The 13888-nt window shown below is 34.4% G+C and overlaps 1 protein-coding gene across 1 annotated transcript; it reads right to left on the reverse strand.

Moving 5' to 3' along the window:
* Positions 1-9216: 9216 nt before the first annotated feature.
* On the reverse strand, positions 9217-11547 carry LOC107045759. Its single transcript, XM_015268121.1, has 3 exons — positions 11113-11547; positions 10780-11004; positions 9217-10534 (listed from the first exon to the last, which is right to left on the reverse strand). The coding sequence occupies exons 1-3, from the start codon at positions 11365-11367 to the stop codon at positions 9302-9304; spliced, it is 1713 nt and encodes a 570-aa protein (XP_015123607.1). The 5' UTR covers positions 11368-11547; the 3' UTR covers positions 9217-9301.
* Positions 11548-13888: the final 2341 nt, after the last annotated feature.

Here is a 13888-nt window from a genome sequence, read left to right on the forward strand (position 1 = left end):
CAGAGGCTGGTGACTATTTGTTTTCCTCGTTGGGGGCTTCGGACACTGTTTAGCGGTAGCGGTGATTTACACATTGGTGATTTAAACATTGGGGGTACAATATCCACTCACTGATTCGGACAGCGATTGGTCTCTATCTGGTGGTGGGAGCGCATCGTCTTCGGTTTGTTGTGGTGGAGGATGAGAATTCTTGTTGGCCATGCCATTAGTGTTTCGTACCGAAAAGTTTTATTTCGGAATTTCCTCTATGTCGAATGTCTCATTTATTATAAAATTTAATCCGGGTTTTTACCAAACTATTCAAACGGCTAGCAATTGAATCCTCCAAGGCCAATTCCCCAATTCTTAGAATTACTCAGGGCCAATTCCCTAACTATTACGTTCGCCAGCTGCATTTGACCTTTTTAAAAAAACAATGTATTCTCTTGTATCATAAACTTGAAGTAAATCCTCTGGCCATAATAAAATACATTTTTAAACCATGAAAATTCTCTTTCCTTACAAAATCGCTCTGACCGTTGTAAAATATTGTATATAAAGGAAATATCTCCAGACATTTTACAACTTAATACGTTTCGTTGCGACCCACGTGTTTTCCCCCGGATTTGAGACAAGAGTTTTCAAAAGAAAGTAAAAATTTCACGCATTTATGCGTGGGACTTAATCCCTTCCAGATGAACACTATATCCCATTACTCTACGCACCTTTCTACCTGAGACAAGCGTTACCCCTAAATAAGCGTGAGTTACTCTACGCCCTCCCTTCTTATTCTCATCGTTGAGGTCAAGAAAATTCTGACCGCCCAATCACATCATTCATAGTTTCTCCTCCATCAATCCGAAGATCGTACTCCCTTCCACATCAAATTTTGACACTTTGAGACACACCCCCAATTTTTGCCTTGAATGATTGATAGTGGAATTATACTTTTTTATTATAATAAAGAAATGTTGATACTTTTGAATCATTTATTGTTATCGTTTATATCTTGTTTGATGATGCAAGGTCAGAGTGCGACTAATCCACCAACAAAGTGAATTCAAAGGATCTTATCGCATTTTGGAACGTAAAGAATCATTCTGGTCCATATTCAAATTTTGAATTCGAACTAAACCAATTGAAAGCCATTAGCGATAAAAAATTAATCATTATACACAGAGAAAAAAAGTTTTGATTTTCAGGGATATGTTACTGATTTTATGGAATTTATCCCCTAATTATTACGAATTTCGCGATTATGAAATTCAATGGGTGAAAAATTCTGGAATTCAGTGATTCTGTCACCAATTTTCAGTGACATTATCACTAATTTCCAGAGACATCATCACTAATTTCCAGAGTAACGTCACTGATTTTTTGAGCCGTCTCTGCTTGTTTGGAATTTAACACAAAATTCAGTGATGAAAATCACCGAGGATCAGGGTCATTTTAGTTAGTGTCCAGTATCACTGCTTCACCAGTAATCAGTGATAGAGTCATGAAAGTCGGTAATATGGCTCGTGATATGTTCCTGCATGCTCATCCTTACCAATTCCCTTTATTTTTGGATTAGCCAAATGTTTATGTATTGTCTTTAAAAACACATTACACTTCTGAATAAAGGCTGATTCGGATGGCAATTACGTACTCGCAGACAACAAAATATTATCCCTATCATTGTCTGTTGAAATGGGAGAGGTCTCACGTAATGTTTGAATAAATATTTTGCATGTACCGATTTTCACCGTTTGCACGAATTGGTGGGGACTTCAAGAGAATAGGTGAGTTTTCAATAATCACTGAAGTATACTTTTAGATATCTCGACTATGGTGGGTATGAAACCCTCCTTACCCGGAAAAGTATGGACACAAATGATATTTGATAATATTTCGACAAATCTTTTTCACTTTTATCAAATTATTTGGAACATTTTTTTAAAGAAAAGTGGAAAAAATCAAATCAAATCAAACTGGAAAGCCATATTTAGCAGTCATGTTTCAAAGTAGTCATATTCCTTGAACAACATTCTTCATTAGCTTCTTTACTCCCTCAATTTGTCAAATTGATCAAGTTGTTATCGAGCATATATCCCATATATCCCATTCTCCCTGCGCAGCTGAACGTTCTCAGACCCAATATTGGGAAGATCGGAAACCTATTTAGAATTATCGATTATTTAATTCCGACTTGACACTCTTTCAATATTCTACATCAATTGCGAAGAAGCTGGAGTACTCAACCATATTAAATAATTGCCGAATTTATTTTGAAAAATAGGGTCAGGATGAAAGCATTTGCACTGTCAAGCCAGATAAAACAAATAAAACCCATATGGTCTGATCTCTATTGTTAAACTTTTATTTTCATCTTTCATTTTTTAATTGTTGTATTTTTATAGTTTTTTCAATTTTTCCACTTGTTCTCCTCATTTGACCTTATGTCGCTCGTAACCCTTAGAATTACTCCACCTGTCCCTTTCAGTTGATTCTCAAGAGCTTTCGACTTTTAGAATTAGATTAATTTATTTTTATCCATTCTTATACTTATTATACCATTTTTTTTCTTAATTCACAAGTTACAACATTGAATGAAGAGGAATGATGTTAACCATTTTCGAGATTCCATCGCACATGTTTAGTTATTTTTCTTTTGTATTTTGACCATCAACCTACTACGTACTATATATTATTTCATGTATATACTGGGTACTCCCCTGCCACATTGGTACCATGTACTACGGGCAGTATGCAAATAAATAAATAAATTATGTTAACGATAAATAAAAAGTGTTTTTTTGTGATCAAAACAAACACAAAATAAAAGTCATTCAAAATCTCATTCGGAGAATAGAAATATTTTTCCATGTATTCTTGAAAATTTTGAATATGGTAAAAAAAGATATCCTCATTGCTATATAGTCGGATTCCAATTATTATTGTGAAAACGAAATGAAAAAAGAATAAGCAAAGGATAATCGGCTGGAAAATGAATATTTCTTCTTCTTTTACAGCGGCAGGAACTTTAAATCACTACTTTCTTCAAGTATCAGAGGCATTTCAGCGAGAAGAATCAAAAAAATTAATTTTTCAATGTCTCCGGAAAGTTTCAAAATCGTTTTTTTTAAATAATGAAAGAATACCCATAAATTCGATTCCTTTGCTTGTCTTTTGATAGAATGAATAGAATTACGTAAATGGCTCCGCTTCGCTCCGCGTCCGTGAATCTCTGACTACGGCCGTCATGACAAAAAATATTGTTCGTCATACGGCCAAAAAAACTTTTCTGACGAATATGATTGCAGCCCTCGCCTTCAGCTCTTGCTGCAAACCTCATATTCGCCAGAAAAGTTTTTTTCGGCCTAATGACGAAATATACTATTTTTATAGATGATGAACTCGCTGAATTTGAATGACATGTCTATTTGGAAAGATAAAAAAGTGCATTTGAGGAACCTTATAATAATCTTCAATCGTGATTGGATCAGAATGATTGAAATGAAGGAGTCGAGAGTTGGCAAAAACTTTTCTAAAGAACAATTCAGATGACCTCTTTTGGCATGATTCAATTGATCTTTTTAATTTAACAAATGTCAATGACGAAACAGCTTTTATGAGTATTGCCTTTCTTGGTTTAATTTGATCCGAAAACCCATGGAAAGGTACTGACGGCAATGTTCACGAAGAAGATGAACGAAATAGTTATAATAATAATCATAATACCAAGAACAATGCTATTATTTTGAACCTACACCTGTTCTACTTTATAATTTCCGTCTGGGTTTTTTTAAAGAGAATACGGGTTATGTGCCCCACATGAATGAAATCTCAGTTTTTAAACTCATACTTCAGTTGCCTATAACAGGTTTGCATGTGTTCTACCCTGTAATGGTCAATTTTTCCAAATGATAGAATATATGTTCATACCACCCATTTGTTGAATTGAAGTGAGTCTTCTATAATAATTGGATCAATTTGAACTTTTTTATATTCAAATAAATCGTGAAAGTAAATTTTCAAAAATTATGGAGAAAGAAAAATTACACAATTCTTATGTAAATCAAATAAATGAACTGTTGTCATTATTATCTTCAAACTTCGATAAAATAGCATTGGAAACAATTTTTCCATGTACAATTGAATGATTTTGAACCATCAGATTTGAAGAAACCATTGAGAAGCTTCCTGGGAAATTCATGAAAAATTCATGAAAATCCAAAATGTAGAAATTATTATAAAAATCAAACCGACAGATATAGCTATAGTAATAATCTTTCAACTTCCACAGAGTGGTGTTGAAATTGAAATTTTAAGCTATGATTGAATCAATTTGAAGCATGATATCCAAAGATATGCCCGGAATTCTAATTTTCAATGAATGAAAAATGTTTATAAGTTTTTTACATAAATGGAAACAACGATTAGTGCTATCGCCTCCATCTCCGAACTCGGTCGCAAGGATATCCAAACAATCATTTTAAGTCATCATTAAATGATTAACATTTTTTTTAGTTATCGTAGGACAACATTAAAAAAAAAGAAAAAAATCAAAATTTAAAAAAATTAATGAATCAATCAAATTTTAATTTATGTCGATGGATAGGGCTCAACGATACCTACATTTGAAAAAAAAATGATTCAATTTCATCAATTCATTGGCGAATAATTCCAGAAAAACCTTAGACGCCAACATACACACATATGGACACGGTCCAAAAATTGCATTTTCGGACTTTTTGGATCATAATGGGTCGGTGTAACACAAAAGAACCGAAACTAAAATCTGAACGATATTACACGGCTTCCATTCGGAACCAAAAATTTAAAAAATGCAAAAAAACGTAGACGAGAAAAAATAACAAATTGATTGTTCAATATCTCCGGAAAGTTTTAAAATCGATAGATTTTTTCGAATAATAGAAGAATACTCATAAATTCGATTCCTATCCTTGTCTTTTGATAGAATGAATAGAATAAATGACAGCAGAAATTGAGAATTGGAGCTATGAGAATCATAACAATTGCTCCCCTCAACGTGACCCTTACTCCACACCCGGGAAAAGACGAAAGTAGCCGGCTCTGCCAAACGAACCCTTCTGAATAATGTCGTCGTCGACAGGAAAGAATCCTTATTCCTTATTCCTTATATAAAAAAAGCATGCATTGGAAACTGTCATGGCGGAAGCATGTAAAAAGTGTCATGGCGGCGCATGAAGGATGCATTCTCATCATGAGAATGAGCAATGCGGCTGCGACGGCGCTGTTCAGGGAAGCGCGCGTAAATTACAAATCGGATTCTCTATGTGAAATGAAAAATTGTTCGAATGATGATTGATAATTNAATATATTGGACCAAAACAAAAATTTTCACCGCGATGGTGAGGGTTTTGACCTGGGTGAGTTCACATGGAATACCCCATATACATATTTTCTACACATGGATTTGTTTATAATGAGGGCAATGGGAAATTATTTTTTGGTGATGGATGTTAAAAATTGAAAGGTGGTTGAAATGATTGATAATTAGATGAACTTGAATGTCAGGAGTGGAATAAAATAGAAGTGATTAATTGCTTTCGTCACAATATAGTCAATATATTTTTGCTCCTAAATTAACAATTCGCTTCCGCATGGAATTTCTATAATGGTGGATTTTCCAATTGAATTCAATGATTTATTGTATTCAATTTATTGACATCGCCTCAATGTTGGCAGCCAGCATTGCCTCAAAAATATTGGTTTCAAAATAATTTTTTTCAACAACAGATGATGCAATCAATCTCATGATCGAACTTGGTCAAAGTGGCATTGGGAAGATCATTTTAAATAATAGTTAGATTCCTTTAAACAATTATTTTTTCAGTTATCGTCGAAAAACGATCGGTCACATATACATACATACATACGGACATGGTCTAAAAATTGCATATTCGAACTTCTGAGGCCAAAAGTAGTTATCCTGATGCAAAAATTGGCATTTTCGGATTCGATAAATGGTCCCATTCGGAAGCAACAATTATGAAATGTAAAAATGGAATGATTTTATTGCTTTCATTCGGAAGTAAAATAAATCTCATGTTTTTCTAAATTCGAGACTTATGTAAATAATTTGATTCCAATTTTTTTATTAAATTTTCTTTTAGAAGCTTTGTGTAATGAAATCAATACTTAAACCACAAAATCAAAGAATATTGAATATTCTCCATGGAATAAAAAAGTTGGAATACTTTTTATTCAAAGATTTTAAATCATCTAATTTATCAATTAAATTGGCTAGGAAAAGCTCGAAAATAAAGAATGGCGTAATGGAATAAATAATTAGCGGAGTTCGAACAAAATTCCATAAATACTTGCTTTTACCAACATTCTCTTCTTAGGAATGAATAATAGAATGTCTCAAATTTCCGAAAAATATAATTTTTTCACATAAATGAAAAAATGATATGATTTTTGGTGTGATTTTTGGAGCAGAAAAATTCGTTACAATTCAGGAAAAATTATTCTTTGAATGAAAAATTGATTATGATGGAATCATTTATAAAAACACAGTCATGGTCTCCGAAAATCGCAATTTTTTCAATCATTTCATTAGTCTACTTCGAAAAGTCGACTTTCCATTTTTTTAAATATATTTTTTAAATATTCGCTCATAATTATGAGTACATAGCAGTTATACTGTTGAAAAAAAAGAGTAAAATTTTAAGGACAGTTTAATAGTAAATTTCAAGAGTTAGAGAGGTACAAGTCTTGCAATATAAAAGTTCACTGGAAATTAACTGCGATTCAACGTTTTTTAACAGCATGGAGATAAAAACTCTCAAGTTCCTTAAATTCTCATTCAATATATGAAATATTCTGTACCTAAAATTACTGGATAGTTTCGGATGTTAAAGCAATTATAATTGTCCAAATCGAAAATAGAATTATTCAACTTTACTAATGTTGCGTTTAGTAAGGTTTTCTCCAAAGTTGATTAGAATCAGTAGCTAGAATTATGAGATTATAGAATTTGAAGGCAACAGAATGAAAACCATGATCAATTTTTTCGCTTCAAAAAATGATAATAATCATATCCAAATTAAAAAATTGCAGAGAACAAGAATGATGATATTTGTGTCATATCCTCTGAATCATTAACATGAATGTCAGATTCACGAAAAAGGTTGGAGCAGAAGTCACACGGTCATTTCAAGTTTTTATTTTCAATTTGGCGCTGGAAACATGAAATGACGATATTCAGAGGGAGCCAGTTTTTTCCGGATGTAAGATGATTCGGCAGTTTTCCGGAGAATTTAAAACAATTATGAGGTTTTCTGAAAAAATTCGAGAAACCTGAATTCTTCGAAAATTGGAGGAAATTTTGGGTCTCTTTATCTCTCAAATATTAAAGAATTTTTGAATAAACAATGAGAGAGCAAATGCTAGGAAAAGGTGGAATTTTCCAAATAAAACTGATGTGAAGGAGTCCCGAGCTTCCAACAACTGCACTCTGATTGATGGAAATGACAAGGAACATAATTTTTAAAAATTCTAAATTTTCCTCGGATTTTCTCAATAATTTCACAAACATTTTTTTGTTAATTCACAAGAATTTCGGAATTTTATGGAGAATTTGAAAAAATTTCAGATGATTAATGATTCAAGTTTCAAGTAATATAGCACCTAATAAAATTGTGACAAAGATCATGAATGAGAAGATACTTCGAATTAGCCAAAGAGTATCAGAATCAGTCTTATGATTTTTGCTAGAAAAATAATTGAATGCTATTGTCAAATTGTGAAAGGGGGCGGCGAAGATTAAAAAATTCTGAGTTGAGAGAAATTTACTTATTATTGTTTTGTACTCTGAATGGAATTTTGATTATAATTATAGTTCGAATGTCATTCATAGAGCACAGAAATTCAAAATTAGTGAATCACTTATTGAAATATTGACATTAAACAGGCAATCAAACGACAAACATTATTTTCATTAACCTTAACACTCAGTATAATAAGACGATAATAAATCATTAATTGTTGAAAGAGACACACGGAAAAATAAAAAAAGACAGAATGAAAGGGCATCGGCGCTAGCGAATATGAAAAAGGAGCCTTTCAGCCTGACTGAAATAATAATGCAAATCCGAAACTGTTAAGACCGATAGGAATATGAAAATTTTAGAGTAGATCCTATTTCTAAGGCGTGCTTATTAAGAGAAGATTTTTAGAAATAAAAGAGGATGTGTTTCAAATTCTTTCTGAAATCCACCTTTCATAGGATGAATAGGGGATGAATTATAAGAACTCTAAGGAAGTTTACAGGTTCCCTAAAAAATCAGAGAATTGTCGGTTTTTTCTGAATGTAAAATGATTTGGAAGTTTTCCAGAGAATTTACAACAATTATGAGATTTTCTGAAAAAACCCGAAAAAATCCACGAGTCTTTCGAAAATTAGAGAAAATTTTCGGTATCTCACAAATATTAGAGAATTTTTGAATAAACCATGGGAAAACGATTACAAATGATTTTAACGAACTTAAGACAACTGAGAGAAAAATTTTTCTTGATACCGGTTCTTCGATGTACTGTCCAGCGCTACAACGAGACACGTCTGCGCATCAAAGCATCAGAAGTAAAACGCTTCTTTACTGCTCCAGATCCTGCTCCTCTTATCGCCCAGAAGCTCTGGATGTCGTTCGAGCCTGTGGAAATCTACCCCTCAAGCGAAGAACGGAAAGAGGAAGCTCTTCAGGAATACGCAACGAGTAGAAATGTCCGTGTGATTCCACTTGGGGCTCATGGCATACTCGTCAATCCAGCAGTTCCAGGGTTATGCTGCTCACCAGATGGTGTTATTTTTAGGGAGGGTGGGAAACTGGCGTATTTTGTCAAAGTTAAATGTCCATCACGATTCATCGAGGAGAAACAATGCTCATATTTCACAGATGAAGATGGTAATGTGTTTTTGAAACGTCATCATGACAACTATTTCGAGATCATGGCGACTATGACAATTCTAAACGTTGAATTTTGTGATTTTATTGTTTGGAACGGTACAGGTTACTTAAAGGTTGAGAGAATCTATAGGGCTGAATCGTTGATTAAAAGTTTAATATTGAAGTTAATTAGAGTTCAGAAAAATATAATTATCGAGTATTTGGAAATGCGTGCCCCTAGAGATTTGGAGTTATTCACGGTTTATTAAACGTTTATATTTATGAAGTCTTAAAACATATGGAACGGTTAATGAGATTGGAGTGGTTAATGAGATTGATAATTTATTATATTCTTATTCTAGTTGATCCATGTTATTTTGTGTTGAATTTACATTATATTATATTCATTATGTTACTAGTGGCTCTTGAAAGTTTACGAGCATGGCAATGACAAAAACAATTTGTGACGTAATCAATGATAAGCTTGCTGGAATGTTTCTTTGTAAAATCCTATACTCCTTCACCCTCCCAATTGCTCTTTCAACGTGAATTCTAGCTGATGCAATTTCACGTGTTGAGAATACTTCATGAGCTGTAAATGCCTCACGTCCTTTCAAAAATGGCGGAATAATTAATGAACATTTCTTTGCCTGCAATAAATCTCGAATATTGAAACCACGATCGGCCATGATTGCATCACCTTCCTGGAGTGATTCCATGATGTTAGATTTTTGAAACAGGTCTCGGTCACTTATCGAGCCTTCGAACGCGGTGGACACGAAGCATATTCCCCCGGTGGGCACTATTCCAATCAAAAATTTATGAGTGTTATGTGCCTTATAAGCTGAGTAAGTGTTTCCTTGTTCTCTGTAATCTTGAGGTCTTTGAGTATTTATTTCCATTCCATCGATAATTACACGTATGTTCTTGAATTGCTGGAAACATGCCGGCAAACCTTTCTTTGATGTCATGTGTCGAGATGGAAAAACATTCAAATTCTTAAATTTTAAATATATGAACTGAATCCATGTTACTATAATTTTCGAAATCGAACTTTCACTCAAACCAGTGCGTAAAGCGAGGTCTTTCAATAACAAACCACTTCGCAATCTGACAAGAGTGAGAACTAATTGATCTCTTGCATTCAACTTTTGTTTATGATGCTTTTTTTGGGGTTGCAATGGAGTGTCTTTCCCTCTCCAAATTTGCAGCCTCGACGCTTCAGGATTTAGAAAAGACCATAAGGCATCGAATTGCCCATAAGTCAAGCCTGTATAGAATTCAAAAGCTATCTTATTCTGCCTTGATTCATCATAGCCGAATCGACATTTCCCTAACTCTGTTTCCAATGCAGTTATTTTTGCTTGCAGCTCTTTAATATAAATCCCTTCCACTGCTATACAGGTTTCAGTGGTTGCATCTTGTGTAGATGGATTAATCTGGCGCCTTAATTCATCACAGCCAAACTGACCTTTCCCTGACTCCATTTCCAATTCAGCTATTCTGGCTTGCAGCTCTTGTACTTGGATTCCTTCCACTGCTACACAGGTTTGAGTGGTGGCATTTTGTGTAGATAGATCAATCTGGTGCTCTCCATCCCATTCATCTCCATTATCAGTTAATGGGGGACGATTCTGAACCTAATAGTTGCAATACAAGGAAATAATTAAAAAAGAAGGAAACAAATTTTTTCAAAAATCATGAAGAACGTCATGGGGCGAGAAGTATTAAAAAGAAGTATACCCAAGTAATCGATGAGATACAATATTTATCTATGGACTACTTTCGTTTGATCAACATTATAATTTTGACACTCCAGTGAGTTATGCCTAATCAGCGGCGTCATAATTTACATAATTGATGAGAAATTTTCAAGTGATTTTACCTCAATGCTGCTATTTTCCTCATGGACAACCCCTGTAGCACTCGAGCAATCCACATCGAATAGTGACTCCTCCAGTATACAGATATCCTCGAATATTTCTCGATCTCCATCCTCCGAACCATCTTTTTCTGATTCTGGAGTTCCATCAGTTTCAACAGGAACAGGAGGTGGCTGCGATCGATTAGGAACTGTATATGGTAATGGGTTGACTCGTCGTACTTTGATCTGGATGGGAAACATAATGATGTATATCAATTGAAGAGGGAAAAAATATGGTGATTCAACTGTGACGAAGGGAATATGGTTAAATAAATATAACCCCATACGTCATACCTTAGATTCCGTACACTGGATTGGATCAAGATGTTCACTGGTGGGACCATTACCTCCCTCGAAATGTTTACTACATATATAAGTATGCTTTGTGATTGTCTCCACCGTCAACCTGGGGTGATTGCAGGCCTCCAGCCAACGTATACTTTTTTCCAAGTCTTTTTTAGGTTTTGGAAATGGTATGAAAAAAACTCCGTCCTCAGGGTAACGGTTGTCAGAATTGCACGATGCATATACACAGTGTTTACTCGGCATCCTCACAAACGAAGCTCGAGTATTTTTTCTATTTTTTATATTAATTTTTTATTCGTTTGTCTCTTGTTAAATTTTTCACACTTATACTTATTGACACTTCGCATCTGAGGGTTATGTTTTTGAATTTGACGGACATTAATTTACTACTTTCTCTGTGCGGCGGCGTTGTTGCTTGTCCCGCCGACGCTATAGCCCTCACGCGGCGAATCTATAAAGTTCGATTGTGAAAGTGGCTAATTGATAGGAAAAGGTGGAATTTTCCAAATGAAATTGATGTGAAGGAGTCACGTGACACCAACTACTGCACTCTGATTGATTCAAATGGGAAAGAAAAACATAATTTGAGAAATCGGAGAATATAATTTCACAGTTTTTCCAAGTTTCCAAGTTTTTCAAGCAAAATTCACAAGAATTTCGGGACTTCATGGAGGATTTGACAAAAATTCAGATGATCCATCAAAGTTTCAAGTTCATGGCATCGTCGAAGAAAATTGTGAAAAAGATCATGAATGACGAGAAAATACTCCGAATTAGCGAAGGAGCATCAGAATCTGTAATATAATTTTTCCAGCAAAAATAATTAAATGCTTTGGTAAAGGTGTAAAGGAGAACAAAAGGGGTGGCGAACACTAAACAATTCTGGGTTGTGTGAACTTCAATAATTATTGCTTCGCACTCTGAATAGAATTTTTATTATAATCATAGTTAGAACTTCATTCAGTGAGTACAAAAATTAAGAATCATTGAATCACTCATTGAAATATTGAAATTAAACAGGTGATGACCCGATAAGCATTATGCCCATTAATCTTAATACTCAGTTTAATAAGACTATGATGAATCATTAATTTTTTAAAGAAACACAAGGAAAGATTGAGAAAAAGCATAATGAAAGGGCATCAACGTCGCGGCCGCGGCGGCGCTAGTGATGTTTGAATCTGAGTGGTAGACGTAGAGGACGTCGAGTCGAGCTATGTAAATTCGAGAGAGTGGCCGTATCCAGACCCATCCAAAGTTAGCCACTCATTACCATAATTATTGATTTTTGACGAATGCAATCGATAGTTCGTCAATTGTTCTTGATTGTTTGAGGATTTTCAGCGTTTGTTCCCCAGCCAATTATTTATAATTGATTTTTTATTTTTTCCTCCCATGTTTCCTCAATTTAGCCCCTCCCACGTAAAGATCTAATCATTTTAAATTGTTCCTTCTGATGAATCGTTTGTTCGTCGTTTGTTCCTCCCTAAGACACTGCTGAGGTAATCGATAGGTTGATCCTTTCAATTGATTTCCTCTCAATCGTTAAAAGAGTGGCATATACTATAGCACCAAATTTTACTACCAGCAGCTATAATTCGTGATTTACTATGCAGAAGTATTTTTGGAGCGGAGTCCGTTCCGAAGGCTGTTTAATAATAATTAGTTCATCATTGAATAATAATAATGATATTGACGACAATCATCGATGATTACTATTCAGCCGTGTGACAGTGTTTCCTCTCAATGAACTCTATCGATGGATATGTTCAATTACCGCCCATTGAACATTTACATTAACCACAATATTGTGCAGCAGTATACTATAGTAACGAGTGTAACAATATTACATGAAAAATCACCAATAGCGATTAATGGAAGAATTAATTCATGGGAGAATAATGCCCTTAACGTGTGAGATTCATTGATGAAGCATTATGACGACTCCATCGGTTTTCTAGAAGAAAACTCCGGGGAAAATCAGCAGTGAACGATGAGGGACATTCTGCGGACAGAGTGAGGTGGTAAGTAATTGTTGGTTTATCCCTGCATTCGAGGGCTCTCAGCCCAGGTAACTAGCATTAGGATAACTTTATCCCCATGTATTCAACAGCATAATGAAATAACTAACCTAACTTGAGCATAAGATTTTTATAAATATTGCAAAGCCCTGTGAAACAGTTCTATTCTTGGGAGAAATTTATTGACATTTAAATTTCATAATCTAACACTCTTTCAACTGGTGGATCAATCAACAGGATTTGGTCCTTAGGCCTATGGAAAATTTTTAGACTTCTCTGTTACACCACTGAGTTCCAGGGAGATTATTCAGCACATATCTCAGGGACTGATGAGTTTTTACAAAAACGTGCTATCTTGACATTTTACGATGAATCCATCAGTCTCAAAGATATTTGTCAAATAATCTGTATACATTTTTGTGACTCATTTCGTTCCATTATCTCTTTACAGGAAATTATTATCTTGTCGGCATATTTTTGGTAGATTCTCTGGAGATGAAGGTTCTACTTGAGCAGTAGTTTCACTTGGCATTGGCTCTGACATCAGACTCCATCAGAATTCCCCTGACCTTCAATGAAATCTTTAGGCATAAACAAATCTAGAGAATTGTCTCTCATTGTAGACATTATTCAACCGCTTTGATTGATCCAGAAGCTTACAAAATGTTTCAGGATGGACGTTCAACCCTCAGGATTACTTCGGGTCATTTCAATCAAGTATGGTTTATGTTAGGATCAAGTAG

The sequence above is a fragment of the Diachasma alloeum genome, unplaced genomic scaffold (assembly GCF_001412515.2).
Source record: "Diachasma alloeum isolate Michigan unplaced genomic scaffold, Dall2.0 Dall_scaffold_01065, whole genome shotgun sequence".
In the NCBI taxonomy this organism is placed as follows: domain Eukaryota; kingdom Metazoa; phylum Arthropoda; class Insecta; order Hymenoptera; family Braconidae; genus Diachasma; species Diachasma alloeum.

Coding starts and splice junctions, on each gene's coding strand:
- LOC107045759 (XM_015268121.1), bottom strand. CDS start 11,367: ATGCCGAGTAAACACTGTGTATATGCATCGTGCAATTCTGACAACCGT. Junction 11,005..11,112: donor TCCAGTGTACGGAATCTAAG/GTATGACGTATG, acceptor TTTCCCATCCAG/ATCAAAGTACGACGAGTCAA. Junction 10,535..10,779: donor AGGAAAATAGCAGCATTGAG/GTAAAATCACTT, acceptor TGCAACTATTAG/GTTCAGAATCGTCCCCCATT.